Source organism: Lissotriton helveticus, chromosome 4_1, assembly GCF_964261635.1.
Source record: "Lissotriton helveticus chromosome 4_1, aLisHel1.1, whole genome shotgun sequence".
NCBI lineage: Eukaryota > Metazoa > Chordata > Amphibia > Caudata > Salamandridae > Lissotriton > Lissotriton helveticus.
This window is the reverse complement of record NC_136063.1, coordinates 1,653,580,547-1,653,600,769: the sequence shown is the minus strand read 5'-3', so window position 1 is coordinate 1,653,600,769 and position 20,223 is coordinate 1,653,580,547. Positions and strand designations below refer to the sequence as shown.

General features: G+C 52.4%; 1 protein-coding gene across 26 annotated transcripts in view; it reads right to left on the bottom strand.

Moving 5' to 3' along the window:
* Positions 1-20,223, bottom strand: part of CLASP2 (cytoplasmic linker associated protein 2) — a 2,039,150-nt gene that overhangs the window by 43,255 nt on the left and 1,975,672 nt on the right. For all 26 annotated transcript variants that reach the window (XM_078688301.1, XM_078688302.1, XM_078688307.1 and 23 more), the window contains one exon: positions 18,275-18,391. In XM_078688301.1, coding sequence (XP_078544427.1) covers positions 18,275-18,391 — 117 coding nt within the window. The remainder of the gene's footprint in view (positions 1-18,274; positions 18,392-20,223) is intronic.

Genomic DNA, 20,223 nt, shown 5'->3' with positions numbered 1-20,223 from the left:
CCTGAAGAAGTCTCTTTTGAGACGAAATGCGCCGGCTATGGTCCTGAGTTTTAACCCCTTGCATGCTGATGACGGCCCCCATCCGTCATGCACTACAGAGCTCGTGTGCTGATGACGGCTGGGGGCCGTCATAAACCCGCCCACTCGCGATTCTGCCGCACAGGTGCAGAATCGCAGCAGCGTGCAAGGGGTTAAAGAACATTGAATAAATAATTGATTGGAATTAAAAGACATTTGGATTTCTGGAATTTTCTCTATGAGCTTATTATTATGGACTTTCTTTCTTTTGATTAGACTGCACTGAGTGCTGAACCAATTGTTGTCATGTCCACATTAATCAATGCTTCAATTGAATTTTTTGTGTATCTTCCAAACAGGCAGTGCTCCACTGCTTTTTGATTAGGTTCGTGCAATACAAATACTACGGGCCCGATTCACAGAACTAACGTAAGACAAAATCCTAAACTTACTACCCTTTTGGTATTCACAGAAGGCACTTACTCATTTTGGTATTCACTGAAGGCACTTACCTATTTTGGTATTCACAGAAGCACCCGCATAGCTAGAGGGGGGGGCGAGGGGGCGGTCCGCCCCAGGCGGCACAATTTCAGGGGCGGTGGCATTTACAAGGTGCACTTGCTCTTTACACGGGGGCCGCGCGGCACTGGCGGCGGCATTTATAATTCATTTGGGGATACTTAAATTCTATAATAAAATTAATTATAAAGGCCGCCAATGCCGCGCGGCCCCCGTGTGAAGAGCGCACCTTGTAAATGCGCAGCCTGCAGTGCATCATGCGCGTCCGGTCTTACCCCGACGTTTGAATCGGATCTGATCCCGTCCCAGGGCAGTCTGGTAGCGCGCGAAACGCTACCAATGACGGCGGCGGCCCTGGGAAGTATGATTGGCCAGCCTTCGCGCGAGTCACGCGCTCCACCACAACCACGGTTACGCGCTCACCTCTCGTGAGCGGATACCAGCACGCTATCATTAGAGGCGGGCCGGACCCGGGCGGGAAATTCAAATTGCCGTGGCCAGGACCCGCTGTAACTCACGGACGGAATCTGCCGGCAGCCAGCCTTGCTTACACCTGCAGTCCGGAGTCGATGGATGTCTTAAATTATATAGAATGGTGAATTTAAGTGCAAGGCCAGAATTCAGCCCTCGCAGTGACGTCACGCTGACCTATTCAGCTGTTTATCAGATCCGGCTGTGGCACAGAGTTTGAACAGAGGTAAGGGAATGAGTGGCTATTGTTCAGATAAACTGTATTTTATGTGGATATGGATAGCTCAGTGGGTTACTTGCAGTACAGAAGTTACAATGCTAAAACAGGATAGTGACCTATAAACTGACATCAAAGAGCTGCATATAAACCGGAATGGTATACTTAGAACTTTTTTTGTGTGTTTCAATATAGTTAACATTTCCCTACTCTTTCATTACTCTAACGTTGCTATAAAGAGTTTGTTTTGATGTATATACATTTTAATCAGTAAAGCCAACCCCGCAAACACTGGGGTATACTTTCAATCCTGTGTTTGTGCTTCTCCAGACCAAACCTTCTTAAAACATATTGCCCACCAGTATGGATGACATGTGATTCCTACACCTTGTAATCCTCATTGGCTTATGTGACATTCCCTATAGGATGAATTACATACTTTTATGATTCATTGTCTCTGCTTAATGTGTGCATGATGTAAAGTACTGTGACACCCTAAACTATGAGTAGCGCTACACAACAAATGAAATCAAATATGAGAGAGGGGCTACAGAGAGATGAATGACACTGTTGGAGGGTGCAATTAGGGAATCCGAGGAGGAGGTCATCAGGAGTAAAGGCTATGGAGTGATGAGGCGCACTGTTAGAGGGTGGCAGTGAGGGAATCCAAGGAGGAGGCCATGGGGGGGGGGGGGGGGCTGGGCTACGGAGCGATAAAGGGCACCCGTAGAAGGTGCCAGTGAGGGAATCCAAGGAGAGGGTCAAGGGGGGGCTGGGCTATGGAGCGATGAGGGGCCCTGGTGGAGGGTGGCAATGAGGGAATCCAAGGAGGAGGTCATGGGGTGGCTGGGCAATGGGCGATTAGGGGCACTGGTGGAGGGTGGCAATGAGGGAATCAAGAAGGTCATGAGGAGGAGGGCCTTTGGAGAGAGGAGGGGCGCTGTTGGAAGGTGGTAGTGAGGGAATCCGAGGAGGTGGTCATGGGGGGATGGTGGTAGATACAGAGAGATGAGGGGCACTGGTGGAGGGTGGTAGTGAGGGAGTATGAGGAAAAGGTCATGAGGGGGAGGGGCTACGAAGAGATGAAGTTGCACTGTTGGAGGGTTGTAGTAAAGGTATCTACAGAGAAAGAGGTCAGTGGTAGGGCGCCAATAAATAACTCTCCACATACTCTGTATACACACAGAAGCATGTGGCATTGCGGCTGTTTGGAGAGAACTCAAATAATCCACCAGGAGAGAAGAATCACTAAAATCCATGCTGCTCACACTGTCCCACATGGGACCTGGGCCCAGACTATAACAGGGTGTGAGGGCCCCAACACAGATCTCAATTGCCTCAGGCCTATACCATAAATTCATAGTGTCAGCTGACTTAAGGACTCCGGCCGCCATAGTGAGCATGTGCCTAATAGCTTGATTGCTAATCAAGCCTCGGGAGAGCCTGTGCGACACACAGTCCGGCAGGTTGACAAATATTTTAAAGTATTAAAAAAAAATCACACCAGTATAGTTAAGCGAGTGGCCCCGGGGTGCTGTGCGCAGCCCTCTACAACTGAGAGTTCAGATAGTTAACACTTACTTGCACTAGTTAATAGACCAATGTAAAACTAGCATTCAAATGATACATGTGAGAAATATTTGGGCCCGAAATTTGACAGTGAGGTGAGATTCAAAATTCGAGTCCGAGACTTAAGCTCACACAATCACAGGGCTGCGGATGCCAGGGGCGGCAACCTGAGGGATAGCCCTGGGCGCCACTAGCTCTAGTTACGCCCCTGCACAGAAGTTAGGAGTCCTAACTTTAGGGCTCCTAAATGCCTTCTGTGAATACCGAAAGTCTTAAAGTTAGGATTTTCTCAGTTTAGGAGCAGTAAAGTTAGGACTCCTAACTTTACTACTCCTAAACTAAAAAAAATCCTAACTTTAAGACTTTCGGTATTCACAGAAGGCATTTAGGAGTTCTAAAGTTAGGACTCCTAACTTCTGTGAATACCAAAATGAGTAAGTGCCTTCTGTGAATACCAAAATGGTAGTAAGTTTAAGTATTAAGTTAGTTCTGTGAATCAGGACCGTCATATTGCATGAGAATGCATAATTTGCCCACTCATTTTTGCTCCACCACTAATTTTACGCCCTACCACTTTCAAATGTCACCAGCCGCCACTGCCATGAGGCCCAGTAGCCTCAGGGTCATTCTGACCGAAACCCTGGATAGAGGCAGAAAGATCTGAATTAAAGCCTGAATATCCCGGACTCGCTGCTTGAGAGGATAAGCCCGAAACTGCGCTAAGATGAAAAGGAGCTTCTGAGAGGGAATCAGACGTGACTTCGGCACATTGATGGAGAACCCCAGCGACTGCAGGAGGTCGGCCATAGTCTGGAGGTAGGAGACGACAGTCTGGGGCTATCCAGCCTTCAACAGCCAGTATTCGAGATAGGAATCCATGATCAGCGCAGATGAGCTGCGACCACCGCAATCATTTTCGTGAACACTGAGGGGCGCTGGTAAAGCCAAAGGGGAGCACAGTAAACTGAAAGTGCTCAAGGCCTACCGTGAACCGCAAGTAACGCCGGTGGGCCGGCAAGATGGGGATGTGAAAGTAAGCATCCTGCACGTCCAACGTTACCATCCAGTCTCCAGGGTCTAGGGCAGACAAGACCTGAGTGAGCGTCAACATTTTGAACTTCTCCTTCTGAAGGAAGCGGTTGATGTTCCTGAGATACAAGATAGGCCGCAGGCCTTTGTCCTTCTTGGGCATCAGAAAGTAGTGGGAATAGCAACCACGACCTACTTATAGGGCAGGAATGCGCTCAATGGTTCACTTGGCCAAGAGTGCCGAAACTTCCTTAAGGAGAAGGGCCAGATGATCCTCCGACATGCAATGGTACTGGGGTGACATAGATGGAGGGGTAGTCTTGAAGGGGAGGGAGTAGCCCCTTCGGACTATTTGGAAAACCCACCTGTCCAACGTGATGGTGTGCCAGTGGGGGAGGTGACGGCGAATCCTGCCGCCCACTGGCGTTTGGTGGCCCTGAAAGGTCAGACTAGGAGGGTTTGGAGGCTCCTGCAGAGAGGGCTGTGGTGGACTGGCCCGCCTGCTGACCCCAGAATCACTGCGTTGGTTCCCACGTCCCCAGCCTCACAGAAGCTGAACAGCTTGTGAGGCCTGTGGCGGGACGTGGCAGGGCACCCCTTCTGTAGCCACGAAAGGGGCGAAATGCAGACTGCGCAGGGTGGGTGGTGGAGAGGCCCAAGGACCTGGGGCGCGTTGTCTGCTTTGTCGCCGAAAAGGCGACCGCCATCAAAGGGCATGTCCAAAAGGGTGGATTGGATATCCCCGGAAAAACTGGTCGAGACTGCAACCAGGCGTAGCGTCGAAGGGCTACTGACGTGGAAATCGTCCTGCCTAGTACGTCAGCGGTATCCAGCCTACAGCAGATAGTAAACTTCGCCATGTCTCTCCCCTCGGCAACTGCACAGGAGAGCACGTCCCAGGCCTCCCCCGGGCAGTAGGGAAGCACCTGCGCTACCGTGTCCCACACAGAGTGGGTATAACGGCCCAATAGACATACAGTGTTTACCGACTGCAGCCCCAAGCTGGCGGAAGAAAACATTTTCTTCCCAAGGTGGTCTAGCTTTTTGGATTCCCTATAAGGTGGTGCGTTAGGGAATGCGCCTTTAAAAGTAGAGGCTTGGACCACCAAGCTATCAGGGGTGGGGTGTTGGGACAAGAAAATAGGGTCGCCCAGGGACGGGCGGTGACGTCGGGCAATCATCCTGTCCACAGGAGCCCTTGCGTTGGGCCTGGACCAGGTTCCCAAAAGGATGTCTGTGAGGACTACATTAAACAGCAGCAGGGGCTCCATAGAGCTCGCTACCGGTTGAAGGGCCTCTGTCAGAAGGTTAGTCCTGACTGCCACCTAAGGTAGCTCGAGGTGGAGAGCTTCGGCCGCCCTACGCAACACCACTGCGTAGGACGCTCCCTCCTCCATAGCCACGGTAGGAGAAGACAACATGCCAAGGTCTGGTGAGGTATCCAGACCACCGGCTTCTCCCAGTTCCTCTCTCCAGTCCAGCTCATAAGTCAGCTGGTCAGTCAAAGGGTCCTCAGAGCCCTCCCAGTCCTCCTCACCCTCCTCTGGGTGCCAATCTGGTCTCAAAGAGCCGTGGTAGAACAGGGGCACAAATGTACTCTTCGGCATCTGATCCTTAGTCGGTCGACGCCAGTCCGACTCTGTGTCTACCTCGAGGTGGAGGCCGGGCCGACTTCAGCTGGGGACACAGCCAACGCCGGTTGCGGACGTGGTGCCAGTGGAATCGGTGCCGGGGGAGGCGTAACAGGATCTACCGGCGCCGATCCGGATCCAGGCCTGGATCCAAGGGGACCCTGCGGCGCTGAGGTCGAAGCCGCTGGTGCCAAAGACCCAGGGCCCCCAGCGGAGCCTGTGAGCCCGAAGGCCTGCCGGCAAAGTCGCGCTGCCCAAAGATGGCTAGCATCGGGTCCCGAAAAGGGAGGGAAACCCGAAGTTGACCAAGCGGACTCTGCACACAGAGCCACGGGAGGAGCACCACCCGCATCCTTCGTCCCGTAAGCTGACAGAAGGGGAGGAGTCAAAGAGCGACAATGCTTCTTCAACTTCTTCTTGTGCTTCGACTTACCAGACCCTGAGTGTGAAGACTTAGACAAAGAATGGGGGTAGTTTTGTGATCAGTCTCTCGACCTCCTCCTGACCTGGAGTAGCATCCGGGACCGCTCCCGCAAAGACTTTGGAGCCTTGGTCCGGCAGTTGGAGCATGACTTGGGTTCATGGTCGTGCTCCAGGCAACAGAGGCACACGCGGTGCGGGTCCGTCAACAACATCAGTTGGTTACAGGAACCGCAGGCCTTGAATCAAGGCATCCCTGCACCAGGAGTCCATAGACTCAAAAGATCAGTTCGAGAAAAGTCGAGCGGATCTGGGCTTGCTGGGGCAGAAATAGAAAGAACGGACGTCAGCGTGCGAGGGCGGCGTCTATGTAGCTACTGCGACGTCATCCCGGCGACCACGATGACAAACACAGAGTCGACCAACGCCACCTTCCAACGCGCAGGGTTACTACTGACAAAAATCTTTCCGGATCCAGTCTGACGCCTGGGGGTAATTCTAAGGTAAGGAATCTATAACTAACTGTTTCTTTCAGATAAGGCTTTACCAAAGGTAAGTAACTTATCCATCTGATAGAAACATCTAGCCACAGATTCCTAACCTTTGAACAGATACCCAAGCAATGCCATCCCCGGGGGAGGGACTGCGGACAAATAGTAGGAAATCCTGCAGGACTGAGCTGCCAAAATGGCCGTCCTTATGAACTGGAGTATCCAGGCAGTAATGTCTGGTGAACATGTGCAGGGATGCCCATGTTGCTGCCTGACAGATGTCTAGGACTTTGCAAAGCAGTAGTAGCAGCAGCAGCCTTAGCTCTGGTGGAACTATCCCATAAGCCTTCAGGAGGCTGCTTTTTGGACAGAGCATAGCAAATTTTGATGCAGAGGATAACTTAATGGGAAATAGTCCTCTTGTGCACAGCACAGCCTTTCTTCGCTCCAACATACCCCGCGAAGAGTTGGTTATCCACTCGGAACTCTTTTGGGCAGTCAAGGTAGAACAACAACGCTCTTTTTGGGTCCAGGTAGTGGAGTCACTCCTCATCTTTAGAGGGATGTAGAGGAATGTAGAAAGTGGGCAAAGTAACCGACGATTGCCCCACATGAAATGGAGTTATCACTTTCTGAAGTTAAGAGGCCCTAGTGCGAAGCACCAATAGGTATGGGAATATTGCCAGACATCGAGATTTTGACAATAGAGCCTGAGACTCGCTCGCCCTCCTTGCAGATGTAATTGCCCCTGAGAAGGCTATTTTGATGGTGAGCAGCTGCAGGGGACAATTTAGCAGGCGCTCAAAAGGAGCGCACCTTAGGAAAGTGAGAACCAGATTAAGGTCCCACTGCGGCATAATGAAAGGAGCAGGAGGAAAAATATGTATAAGGCCTTTTATAAATTTCTTATGTAGGTGAATCGGATGTCGCTTCCGGTGCAGACAATGTCACGCGGTACCGACCAATGCCACCTACCGGTGCGCAGGGGAATTACTCGAAGAAAAATCTTCCAGATCCAGTCAGATGCCTGGGAAATTCAAAGGTAGGGAGTGTGCAGCTAGATGTCTCTATCAGATAAGCACATTCAATACATTTCTATACCAAGAAAATGAGTAGGGAAAATGCTGCAAGAGGAGATCAGTCAGTTAGTATTATTAAGCAAGCACACAATCGTGGTCTGCCCTCTGTAGGTGACATTGTATGCAATAAGAAAGTGAGAGTGCTTGACACTGAAACTACCCCCATCTGACCCTCCAAACCGATGTATTATTCAAATAGGAAGAATAAGAAAAGCATTTCCAATGGAGAAGGCGAGGAAAGGATGATTGTATGGTATTAGTTGTATTACTATACTATCAGCCCGTCCCGACGTTGTCCGGGAGCAACAGGCTTCCCCGACCCCCGCCCGCCCCGACATTGTCCAGCAGCCCGGCCCCCGCCCGGCCCGTCCCCCGCCTGCCCCGACCCCCGCCTGCCCCGACATGGGTCCCCTTACCTCAGCCGCCGCCCTCCCGCCTGTTCGCTGCTGATATACTGCTTTAAATATGTCTGTTCTTCTTTGCAGAGGTGTACAGCTGACCAATCCGTTCTACAGAGTGTACATTGGCTGGGAAAGCTTACATCATAGCTAATCTTTTTGGCCTAGAGGTGTGTTAATGATTGCTGTTTCACCATAAAAACACGGGATCATTATCTTTTCTCCCGCCCAGCCCGTCCCCCGCCTGCCCCGACATGGGTCTCCTTACCTCAGCCGCCGCTCCTCCCGCCTGTCCGCTGCTCGCACCACCGCTGGCCTGTCCGCTGCTCCTCACGTCAGCGCTCCTCCCCCGCGCCATGTCCGCCGCTCCCTTACCTCAGCCGCCGCTCCTCCAGCCTGTCCGCTGCTCGCACCGCCGCTGGCCTGTCCGCTGCTCCTCACGTCACCGCTCCTCTCCCGTGCCATGTCCGCCGCTCCTCGTTGCGCTCCTGGACGCCGCTCCTCCCCACGCTCCTGATGTGAGCACGCACGTCGCGGCCGGCGCTACTTCGGAGGGACTACTTTTTCTTTTACTGTACATTTTTGAAATAACGTTTTAAAATTTTTTTTATATAGCCTATAACCATCTACACACCCTGACGATTCCAACGGTGTATCGGGTGTGTGGATTGGCGCTGTGGTTCCTGAGTTTACCCGCCTCAAAGGCTGAAAGTTCTTCCTTTATTATAGTAGTATAGATGTTTCTGCATTGGCTATCCCACATGTCAAAGAATGGGCTCTCTCTGGGGGTGGACATGTTGTACCAGAGACCATTTGCAGTAAAGTCACATCCAGGTTATGGTCCTGCTGGCACACACCCCATGCAGCTCAAACTTTAAGCAAAAAAGCTGGAGAACCGTTAATCTAGTGGGTATAAAGCATAGAAATTCCAGCCTCGACTTGTTATGTTATGTTATGTTATTTATTCTTTTGTATAGCGCAACGGTTACTCAAAAAGAGTGTCCCGGCGCTTTAGGTAAGGAGAACTAATTCGCGAAAACATAACACAGTAAAAAGAGAGTACAGAACAGACAAGTAAAAAGAAAAAGGGACAGCTGGGGGGCCTACTGGGTGAACAACCAGGTTTTAAGACCTCTCCTGAAGTCAAGAAGACTAGTAGCCCCCCGAAGTGGGAGCGGAAGCGAGTTCCACATCTGTGGAGCCAACAGGCTAAAAGAACGGCCGCCCAGGCGCGCTCTCTTAACTCGGGGGACAACCGCCAGGAGTAGAGACTCTGACCTCAGAGAGCGAGCCGGGTGGTAAAAGGCCAGTCTCTTTTGGAGATGCTTTGCTCCCACAGCGTGGAGAGCCTTGTAAGCCAAGGTCATCGCCTTAAAGGCGATCCGTTTGCGGATGGGTAGCCAGTGCAGCGTCAACAATAGACCCGAGACGCTGGCACGTCTGTTTAGACCAAAAATGGCCCTGGCCGCCGCATTCTGCGCAACTTGAAGCCGCTGCAACAGGTACTCTGGTAGGCCCAAGTAAAGAATGTTGGCATAATCCAACCTGGAGCCTATCAGAGCCTGCACAGTCAGCCTCCTATGCTCCTCTGACAAAAGAGGCAAAAACCTCCGCAGCATCTTTAATAGACCGAAACAAGTGCCGGTCACCCCAAGGATCTGGGCTTTCATCGTCAGCCCCTTGTCCATCTTAACCCCCAAGTTCTTAGCCATAGGGGAAGAACCGGACGGAGGGAACATATCGATGGGCCACCAGGCCTGCCAGCTGGGCTCCGTGTCGCACCCGAAGAAGAGTACCTCGGACTTATCGGAATTGCACTTGAGGCTGTTCAGTTGGAACCATGTGAACACAGCCCCAAGGCAATTCCGGATACTCTCTCCGTCAAAGTCTGCCCCTCTCTCACAAGAAAAGAGGAGCTGGGTGTCGTCGGCATACAACACGATCCGGGCACCAAACGACTCCGCCACCGCCGCCAAAGGGGTCATAAAGATGTTAAAGAGGGTCGGGCTCAATATAGAGCCCTGAGGGACCCCGACTCCCAAAGGCGGCATCACGGCGGTGTCAGGCGATGTCCAGACCGTTTGCCGGCGGCCAGCTAGAAAGGACGAAAACCAGCTGAGCACCGTCCCCCGAAGGCCGATCTCATAGAGTCTTGCGAGAAGGCCATCGTGGGGGACGGTGTCAAAAGCCGCCGACAAGTCCAACAACACCAACATGACTTTGCCCCCGGTGTCCAACACCCCTTTGATAGTTTCAGAAACCTCAAGGAGCGCGGACTCGGTGCTACGATTTGAGCGGAAGCCAGACTGGGAGTCATGTAAGATCTCATTGGTCTCCAAAAAGTTGGAGAGCACCGACTGAACGTGCTTCTCCAAAATTTTTACGAGAGCCGGCAACAAAGAAATCGGCCTATAGTTGGCTGGAACCTTCGGGTCAAGACCCGGTTTTTTAAGCAGCGGGATGACCATTGCCTGCTTACAAACTGGCGGAACCACTCCCTGACTCAACGAGAGATTCAGAAGAGGGTTCGCCAGTGGATTGATTACTTCCGCCAACTTACCCAAGAGCTTGGCTGGGCAAGGGTCCAATGGAGACCCAGATTTCAAATTGCCCATAAGCGCTAGGGAGGCTGGGGCTGGCAAAGATGGAAACGCAGCCAATATAACGCCCTGCGAGGACGGAGGAAACATACCGGCCTCAGATGTAACCGGCCTAACAGGTGCTCCCGATGGAAAAGAGTCCTGTATCAGTTTTATCTTGCTTGTAAAAAAACAAGCAAGGTCCGCCGCCCAGGATTCTGAGGGCACCTCTACCGATGAGATGGTCCGAGGAGAAATAAATTCTCTAACTATGGTAAAGATCTCCTTGCTGGAATTAGAGGCCGCTTCAATTCTCCCCGCAAGATAGGCTTTTTTTCCAAGGCGGATATCCCGGTGGTAAGCCTTAACCACAGCCTTGTAGGCCAACCTGTCCGTGCTGTCATAGTGTGCCCACCAGGCCTTTTCGGCTACCTTACACTGCTGCCGCTTAGCCCACAGTGCAGAGGTAAACCAAGGGGCCGAAACCCGCTTTGATGTCAAGCGGGGGGGCAACACCGGGGCCAGGTCGTTAAGCCTATCGGCGAGCCATACTTGCAGGGACTCCAAATCTCTCTCTAGCTCACCAGAGAGAAGACAGGGATGATCCGAAGCGGCCTGAGCCAGCATCTCAGGAGTCACTCTGTTGAACGCTCTGAACGCTCGTCCCCGTTGCTGTGGGACAGAGATAGACGACCTGGCAATGCCACTGATTGCGAATTTGGCAAGCCAATGATCAGACCACAGAACCGGGAGAGTCTCTTTCACCACCAAAGGAGATGTAGAAAAGACCTGGTCAAGAGTATGCCCCTTAACGTGGGTCGGCCCCTGCAAATAAGGGATAAGACCCAGCGGGATCATGGCCTCAGAAATCTTTATAGCAGCTGGGTCAGACGGATCATCCATCCGAAAGTTAAAATCCCCCGCTACTATACAGTGTTCAGCTCTCAAGGCCAGGCCCAGCAACACCGAGTCAAGATCTGCAAAGAACGTTCCGGGCGGACCAGGGGGACGATAGACCAAGAGTCCCTTCACTGATTGGTGCGGCGCTAGCGTGATTGAAAAAGCAAGCGATTCAGAGCCGCGGATGTCCTCCGTAGGCAAGACGGTACACAACGTGCCCTTCTTCACCACCAGTGCGACCCCTCCGCCCCTTCCCTTGACTCTGTCCTTATAGTCAACAAGAGGTTTCCAGATGGAAATGAATTTCTTTTCAGTGGATGAAAGTTTTTGATAGATTTGCTCCATAGCCAGAGTGTGCCAAAAGCAACTGAACCATAGTCGCGCTGAAGCCTCCTTTTTTTTCAGGACTAAGAGCTGCTTAGCTTCTCCAGTTACTTGACATACCAGTCTGCACGCGTCATAACTTCAACTGTGGGCAGCAAGAGCCCTAGAAGCTCCGCTGTGTGGACCACATTCCAAAATGTTTGTATGACTACAGAAGACCACCATATATGTATGAAATGGCTTGTTGCCTGTGAGCAGTGCCAACAGAGCATGGAGCCAGAGGAGTAGATTCTGCTTAAGCCTACAAGTCGAGGTACCATTGGTACATTTTCTTGTAGGAAGCTTAGGTACCCAGTCTTTTTATAGTGGCACCTATTCCGAATTTGTCGAGTTACTTAGTGGCCTACATGCACAAGTTACTTACCTTCGGTAACGATATATCTGTAAGAAATAGTAGTTAGTATTAGATTCCTTAGCATAGAATATCCCCAGGCGTCAGACTGGATCCGGAAACTTGCGTAGCAGTACCCTTGCACGTCGGTAGGTGTCGTCTGCGGCTCCGCGTCCGTCGTCGGCGCCGGGATGACGTCACCGGAGTACTTAGACGCCGCCCTCGCGCGCTGACGTCAGTTCTTATACACAGCTTTTTCCGCGCCAGAAAACGCAGAGCCATGATAAAAACCAACACTGGTGCCATAAAAACTATGGCCCTGAAAGGGGATGACCTTAACCCTAGATATCGGTTCGCACAACGGGGAGGGTGGGTGGGGCGGTAAGGAATCTAATACTAACTACTGTTTCTTACAGATATATCGTTAGCGAAGGTAAGTAACTTGTGCATCTGAAAGAAACAGGTTAGTATTAGATTCCTTACCTTAGAATAGATACCCCAGCAATACCAACCCCGGTGGTGGGTCTGCGAACCAATGATCACACCAGAAAGTCCTGGAGAACGGAACGGCCGAAAAAGCCATCTCTCCGGACTTGGCTGTCCAGGCAGTAGTGTCTTGCGAACGTGTGCAGCGAGGCCCACGTAGCTGCCTGACAGATGTCCTGCAAGGGGACTCCCCGGCCCAGGGCAGTAGTAGCCGCCGTGGCCCGTGTGGAATGGGCACGAAGCCCCACAGGAGGCTCCTTTCGAGCCAAAGAGTAACAAGCCTTGATGCACAAGACGACCCATCGAGAAATGGTTCGTTTGTGCACCGCCCGTGCCTTCTTAGCGCCCACGTAACCAACAAAGAGTTGGTCATCCACCCGGAACTGGCGTGTGCGATCCAGATAGAATGAGAGCGCACGTTTTGGGTTCAGACGGTGGAGCCTCTCTTCCTCTTTCAAGGGAGGCGGAAAGAAGGTGGGCAAAGTGATGGACTGCCCGATGTGGAAGGCTGTGACTACCTTGGGCAGGAAAGAGGGTCTTGTCCGCAACACAACCTTGTCCAGACAGACAGAAAGGAAAGGAGGTTTAGAGGAAAGAGCCTGGAGCTCACTCACTCTCCTGGCAGAGGTAATGGCAACCAGGAAGGCGGTCTTCAGAGTAAGAAGGCGAAGAAATCAGTTATGAAGTGGCTCAAAGGGTGCGCACATCAGATAAGTCCCACTCAGGCATCACGAAAGGAACTGGAGGAAACATATGGGTGATGCCCTTCAAAAACCTATTTACAACTGGGGACTTGAATAAAGAGGGCTGGATCAGGTAGCCTTAAGAAGGCGGAAATGGCTGAGAGGTAGCCCTTCAGAGTGCCCAGAGCAGATCCATGCTGGGCAAGAAAAAGAAGAAAGAGGAGAACCTCTGAAAGAGGGGCAGAAAGGGGATCCATAGCCTTTGCTGTGCACCACGCCACAAATTTGTTCCACCTGCAGGCGTATACCGATTTTGTGGAGGGATGCCTGGCTGCCAGAATGACATTACAGACTTCAGAAGGCAAGTCAAATGGCCTCAACTGCCGCCGCTCAATCTCCACGCATGTAAGTGGAGACTGGACAGGTTCGGGTGGAGGACCGCCCTCTGCTGCTGCGACAGAAGGTCCTCCTGAAGGGGCAGACGAATCGGGGGATCGATAGACATGCTGAGGAGCTCGGGATACCAGAACCTCCATGCCCAGTCCGGAGCCACAATGATGACTTGGGCCCGGTCGCGTCTGATCTTCTTCAGCACTCTGGGCAGAAGTGGTATAGGCGGAAAGGCGTACAATAACCGCAACTCCACTCGCGTCGAAAAGCGTCTCCGAGCGAGTGCCTCCTTGGAAATTTCAAAGCGCAGAACTGATGACATTGCGCGTTCTCTTCTGTGGCGAATAGATCTAACCAAGGCTCTCCCCAGTGCTGAAAGAGGCCTTGCGCCACGTCCGAGTTCAGACTCCATTCGTGATCCATCATGCACCGACAGCTGAGTTAGTCCGCCCTGGCGTTCAGGGAATCTGCCAGGTGTTGAACCACCAGGGTCACGCCCTGATGTTCCAGCCACTGCCAGAGGCGCAGAGCGTCCTGGCATAGGGTCCACGACCCCACCCCGCCCTGTTTGTTGCAGTACCACATAGCGGTGGTGTTGTCCGTGAACACCTGCACTACACTCCCCCGGACAGAGGGGAGGAATGCCTTCAGTGCAAGTTGGATCGCCCGCAGCTCCAGAAGGTTGATATGGAGCTGGGACTACGCCGGAGACCAGAGGCCTCTGATCTCCGCCTCTCCCATGTGGCCTCCCCAGCCCTGGAGGGACGCATCCGTCACAACTACGTGCTCCGGTAGGGAGAGGGATCTGCCGCTGACCCAATCGCGGTCCGTGAGCCACCACTGCAACTGTCTTGCAGTGCCCTCCGAGATCAAGACATGGTCGGACAAGTTGCCCTGATGCTGGGCCCACTGAAACCTCAGGTCCCACTGCAGATCCCGCATACGCCACCTGGCGTGATGCACCAGAAGGATGCAGGAGGCCATAAGCCCCAGAAGCCGCAGCGTCAACCTGACCAAGACTCGGGATAAAGGCTGAAAGATCGGAATCAGAGCCTGAATAGCCCGAACCCGCTGTTTGGGAGGATAAACCCGAAACTGCGCCGAGTCTAGAACCGCTCCGATATAGAGGAGCTTCTGAGAGGGACACAGGTGCGACTTCAGGACATTGATGGTGAACCCCAGCAGGTGCAGGAGGTCGGCCGTAGTCTGGAGGTGGCTGACGACTGTCTGGGGCGAGCCCGCATTCAAAAACCACTCGTCGAGGTAGGGGAAGACTGAAACCCCTAACCAGCGCAGATGAGCTGCGACCACCGCCATCACTTTCGTGAACACCCGTGGGGCGCTGGTAAGGCCGAAGGGGAGCACGGTAAACTGAAAGTGCTCGTGGCCTACCGTGAACCGCAGGTAGTGCCGGTGGGCCGGCAGGACGGGGATGTGGACATAAGCGTCCTGCAAGTCCAACTCTACCATCCAGTCTCCCGGGTCCAGGGCAGTTAAGACCTGAGCCAGTGTCAGCATCTTGAATCTCTCCTTCCGGAGGAAGCCGTTGACGTTCTGTAGGTCCAAGATAGGGCGTAGGCCCCCTTTGCCATTCTTGGGAACCAGAAAGTAGTGGGAGTGACAACCACACCCTACTTCTGGCCCAGGAACGCGCTTGATGGCCCCCTTGGCCAAGAGGGCCGAAACTTCCTCTCGCAGAAGATTCAAGTGATCCCCCGACACGTGGTGGTACTGCGGTGGCATGGCTGGAGGGGTCGCCTCGAAGGGGAGGGATTAGCCCCTTCGGACGATTTGCAGCACCCACCTGTCCGAGGTGATGTCGTGCCAGTGGAGGAGGTGATGGCGAACCCTGCCCCCCACTGGCGTCTTGTGGGCCTGAAAGTTCAGACTAGGAAGGCTTTGAGGCGGATGCTGCAGGGGTGGATGTGGACTGGCCGCCCCTTGTCCCCGGGCGGTTGCCATGTCCTCCATCGCGCTGGATGTTAGTCTGCGACCAGTGGCTGGCAGGACGTATGGGGCGCCCCTTCCTTGGCCGCGAAAGGGGCGAAAGGCAGCAGATTGATGGCGCGGGGCCGACAGGCCGAAGGACTTGGCCGTGGCCCTGGAGTCCTTAAAGCTCTCATGCACACTGTCTGCCTTGTCGCCATCAAACGGCTTGTCCATAAGGGTGTTTTGGACATCAGCCGAAAAGTTGGCGGACCTCAGCCAGGCATGGCGACGAATCGCCACAGTCGTTGCCATCGCTCTACCCAGCGAGTCCGTGGTATCCAGTCCACATCTGATGGAGTACCGTGCCGCAACTCGACCCTCCGCAAGGGCTTGGGCGAGTTTAGTCCGGGCCTCATCCGGACATGGTGGCAGCACGTCCGCGACCATGTCCCACAGAGAGTGGATATAACGGCCCAAGAGGCACGCGGTGTTGACTGACCGCAACCCCAAACTCGGGGAGGAGAACATCTTTTTGCCATATTGTTCGTACCTCTTGGATTCCCGATCGTGAGGAGCCGTCCGGAATGCGGTCTGGAAGTTAGAGGCCTGTATGACCAGGCTTTCGGTGGTGGGGTGGGTGGACAGGAAGCAAGGGTCGCCCGGCGCCGAGCGTTGGCATCTGGCCACGTTCTATCTACAGGAGGACCTGTAGCGGGCCTGGACCAGGTGCCCAGAAGAACGTCAGACAAGGCCTCATTAAACGGCAACAGAGGCTCCGAAGAGCTTGCTTGCGGTTTAAGGACCTCAGTGAGGAGGTTAGTCCTTACGGCCGCGACGGGGAGCTCAAGGGATAAGGCCTTGGCCGCCCGCGTCAACGCCACACTATACGCTGCCCCCTCCTCCGTAGCCACGGTAGGAGGAGAGACAAAACCAGTGTCTGGCGAAGTGTCCAGACCACTGGCGTCCCCAAGCTCACCTGCCCAGTCCTGATGAGACTGGCACTCCCGTGCCAGAGGGTCCTCAGACCCCTCTCAATCCTCCTCGTCACCCATCTCCTGGTATTCAAGGTCAAATGTGGGGCCGGATCAGAGAAATAAAAATCTCCTATCGGTGTCGAATGCGGCGTCGAGCGACGCCGCTCCGGCGTCGGAACTGGACCGAGGGGGGGACTGGGGACGGCGTCGGCAGCAACACCCTCGGAGCCGCCGGGGTCCTAAGGTCGACCGGCGACGACCCGGATCCGGGGGAGTCCTGCGGCGTTGGGACCTAAGTCGCCGACGGCGCCGGGGCCGAAGCACCCGACGGCGCCGGGGCCGTAGCACCCAGGTCGCTCGGGCCGCGGAACCCGACGGAGGAGTGAGAGACCTCATGGCCGTGAGGAAGGCGCCAATCTCCTCCGGCGCCGCGTTCTGCCCAGGGACCGGCGGGTATGGAGCAGGCCGCGACGCCTGAGGTTCCGATGGAGCCGCGTGGGAGGTGTCACCCGAACCCCCGGCCGTGTCGTGCGAGCATCGGGGGGAGTCGGAAGAGCCATGTCGTTACTTCGACTTCTTGTGCCTCTTACCTGAGGACTTGGAGCTCGAGGAGTGGTGTCGATCCTCCGAGCCGTGATGACTCCGGCCCCGCGACTTCCGGACCGGGACCTTGAACAGCATGGGGCCGACTGCCGGAGCCCGAGGCTCTTGCGGGACCGCTCCCGCCTAGCCTTCGACGTCAAGGCCCGGCAGTCGGGGCACGACTTGTCATCGTGGTCGGGCCCCAGGCAATGAAGACACCGGCGATGGGGGTTGGTAACCGACATCAGTCGGTTGCAGTCGACGCAGGGTTTAAACCCGGGCATCCCTACCGGCACTGTCGGAGTCATTCGACTTCGAAAAAATATGATCAAAAAGATAAACAAGTTTAGTCAAAAAATGACTAAACGGTACCACTGTTCCTGGATCAGCGCTTGCTGGCGCGGAAAAAATAGGAACTAACGTCAACGCGCGAGGGCGGCGTCTAAGTACTCCGGCGACGTCATTCCGGCGCCAACGACGGACGCTGAGCGGCAGACGACGCCTAGCGACGCGCAAGGGTACTGCTACGCAAAAGTTTCCGGATCCAGTCTGACGCCTGGGGGTATTCTAAGGTAAGGAATCTAATACGAACCTGTTTCTTTCAGATGTGGTTTACTCAGTGCACACCTTATATATGTTAAGTGCACCTTCAACACAGAACTAGTTGTGACACCTAAGACTAACATCTTGGGAGCCAAAACAATGCTCACTAGCAGATCTATGACCAATGCCCACTTCACTAGAGTTAGAAAAATATTACCACTACCAAACTCTCAAATCAAATTTTTTTGTCACAACATAAATGCAGTTTGGTTAAGGTTTCCCAACAGATGACAGAGCTACTGGAGTTGTCATTTGACAAGCTGCAGTGATATGACACAAATGGGATGGATAAGGTGGTAAAAGAAAGTTGAAAAAAAGGTCTGACTTTAAAAGGGATCGTCTGTGTTATCGTTACCTCAGATCTTGTATGCATACAAACAGTATAACTATGTACTGCAATGATTTGTAAAATATATGTCCTGAGCATGCATCACTACATAAGGTTTACAAAATGTCAATGTTTAACATTTTGATCGATGCTGCACACTGTACATAGCATAATCTCTCAATAACATACACTTGTTGTGGCTGTAAGATTTTCCCCATTTGTCCCTAAACTCATCTGCCTCCATTTAACTATGTGCTACTTACTTTGCTACCTGTGAGCTGACTGAGATGTGGCTTCAGTTCATCACCAATGATTGCGTAGATGGCTACTAGGCAGAAAACACAGGCTTTGCGAACACTACTTTCTGAATTGTCATAACCCTGCAATGTAAAAAATAGAACAGTGTTTTTGTAAGTGCAAAATTCATGTTTCCAAATTAAAATTGTTGCATGACTGTAAAATGAGAGTGAGAGAGTATTAGTACATTTTTGGAACATCTGTCAATTATAACATTCTAAAAAAAATTATTACACACTTCTAAAATAATTCTCAGCCAAAGCAACATTAAAACACTACTTATACGAAAGTATAAAACATGCAATTCCTACTGCCACATTATAATATCGCACATGGGACAGAAGTACAATTGCGTCAAACCTAGAACATATCTGATATTTCAAAAATAAGGGTCTTAAAAGGAAAATGCGATTTACCAGTATGCATCTGTTCTTGGCATGTAGAGCTGTAGATTCGTATACTTGTGCATAGATCGCCATCTGGTGTTGGACTCGGATGTTTGCACTTTGTTTTTGTCTTGGTAGAAGTCTTTGTAGTCACGAGGTAGGTGACAACTCCCTTAGGACGATAGTGCGCATGGGCATCGACTCCATTTCCAGATTGTTTTGCCATAGAGGGTCATGATGGAGTTAGTAAGAAATAGAAAAGGATGTTCATGTGTAATGTATCTAAGGAACAAGTTACTTACCTTCGGTAACGCTTTTTCTGGTAGATACCTTGTGAATATCCCCTTGCGTCAGAAACATTCGGAACTTCTTTCGTAGCTTCGCGCCGACGTGGGTGACGTCATAGAGGCACGGCATCGCGCGTGACTCCGCTGACGTCACCGACACCATATTAGGCCCACGCCGGCGTGATGACATCAGTTCCGCCCTTTTTTCCGTGCCTTCGAGGCACACGGACGGACCGATGACAGTAGATATATATATACAGTATATACAGTACACAAATGTCAAGATAAAACACACACACAGTGTGAAGCCAATGCAGGAAAACATTTAAAATAAAACATTACCTTTGAAAATAACATATATATATATATATACACACATCACAATTACTCTGGTATAGAAGAGTGGACAACGGGGAGGCGGGTGGGTCAGTGAGGAATCCACAGGCAGATACTGTATCTACCAGAAAAAGCGTTACCAAAGGTAAGTAACTTGTTCTTCTGATAGATACATCTGCCAGTGGATTCCTCACCTTGTGAATAGATTCCCACAGCAGTCCCCACTCCCGGAGGAGGGTGTCCACTCTGCTATACCAAGAAATCTTGGAGGACAGAGCGCGCAAAGTGGCCGTCCCTCCTCACCTCGGAATCCAAGCAATAATGCTTCGCGAAAGTGTGGAGGGTGTAGGAGAGTGGGGTCTGCAATCCTATGGTCACCCCAGATTTTTGCTTTTTGCTTCACTGGTTTACGACTTTCCCTGGCTGTGGGCCTGCTAATCAGACCCACAGCCTAGCTGTTCTCTCTCTAAATTGACAACCATGTACTTTAGGTGCAAATACCAATTGGTACTGGGCCACCTTATTAGTCCCTGTACCCAGGGCATAGGTGTACCCAGGGCCTTCCAGGGGCTGAAGCATGTATTATGCCACCCCTGACTGGCCATCTAAATCTGACACAACTGGCTGCATGACAGCTGGGGCAAGGTGGTGTAAACACCCTTTGCTGTAGATATAGTATACCTATATCTAACCCTAAAATGGACACATATATTCCTATCAGTCACTCCTATGGAAGGCCTTATCAATCCTGAAGGCAGAGTTCTTGGAATTATGTGAGATGGTGCTCTGGCATGAGCTGAGCCCGTTTGCAGCTTGCAAAACCAAGTCCTAATAGCTGTTCCATGATAACGCTATACCATATACTCTTAAGTGCATTATCAACCTCGCGGTTAAATGCCAACTCTG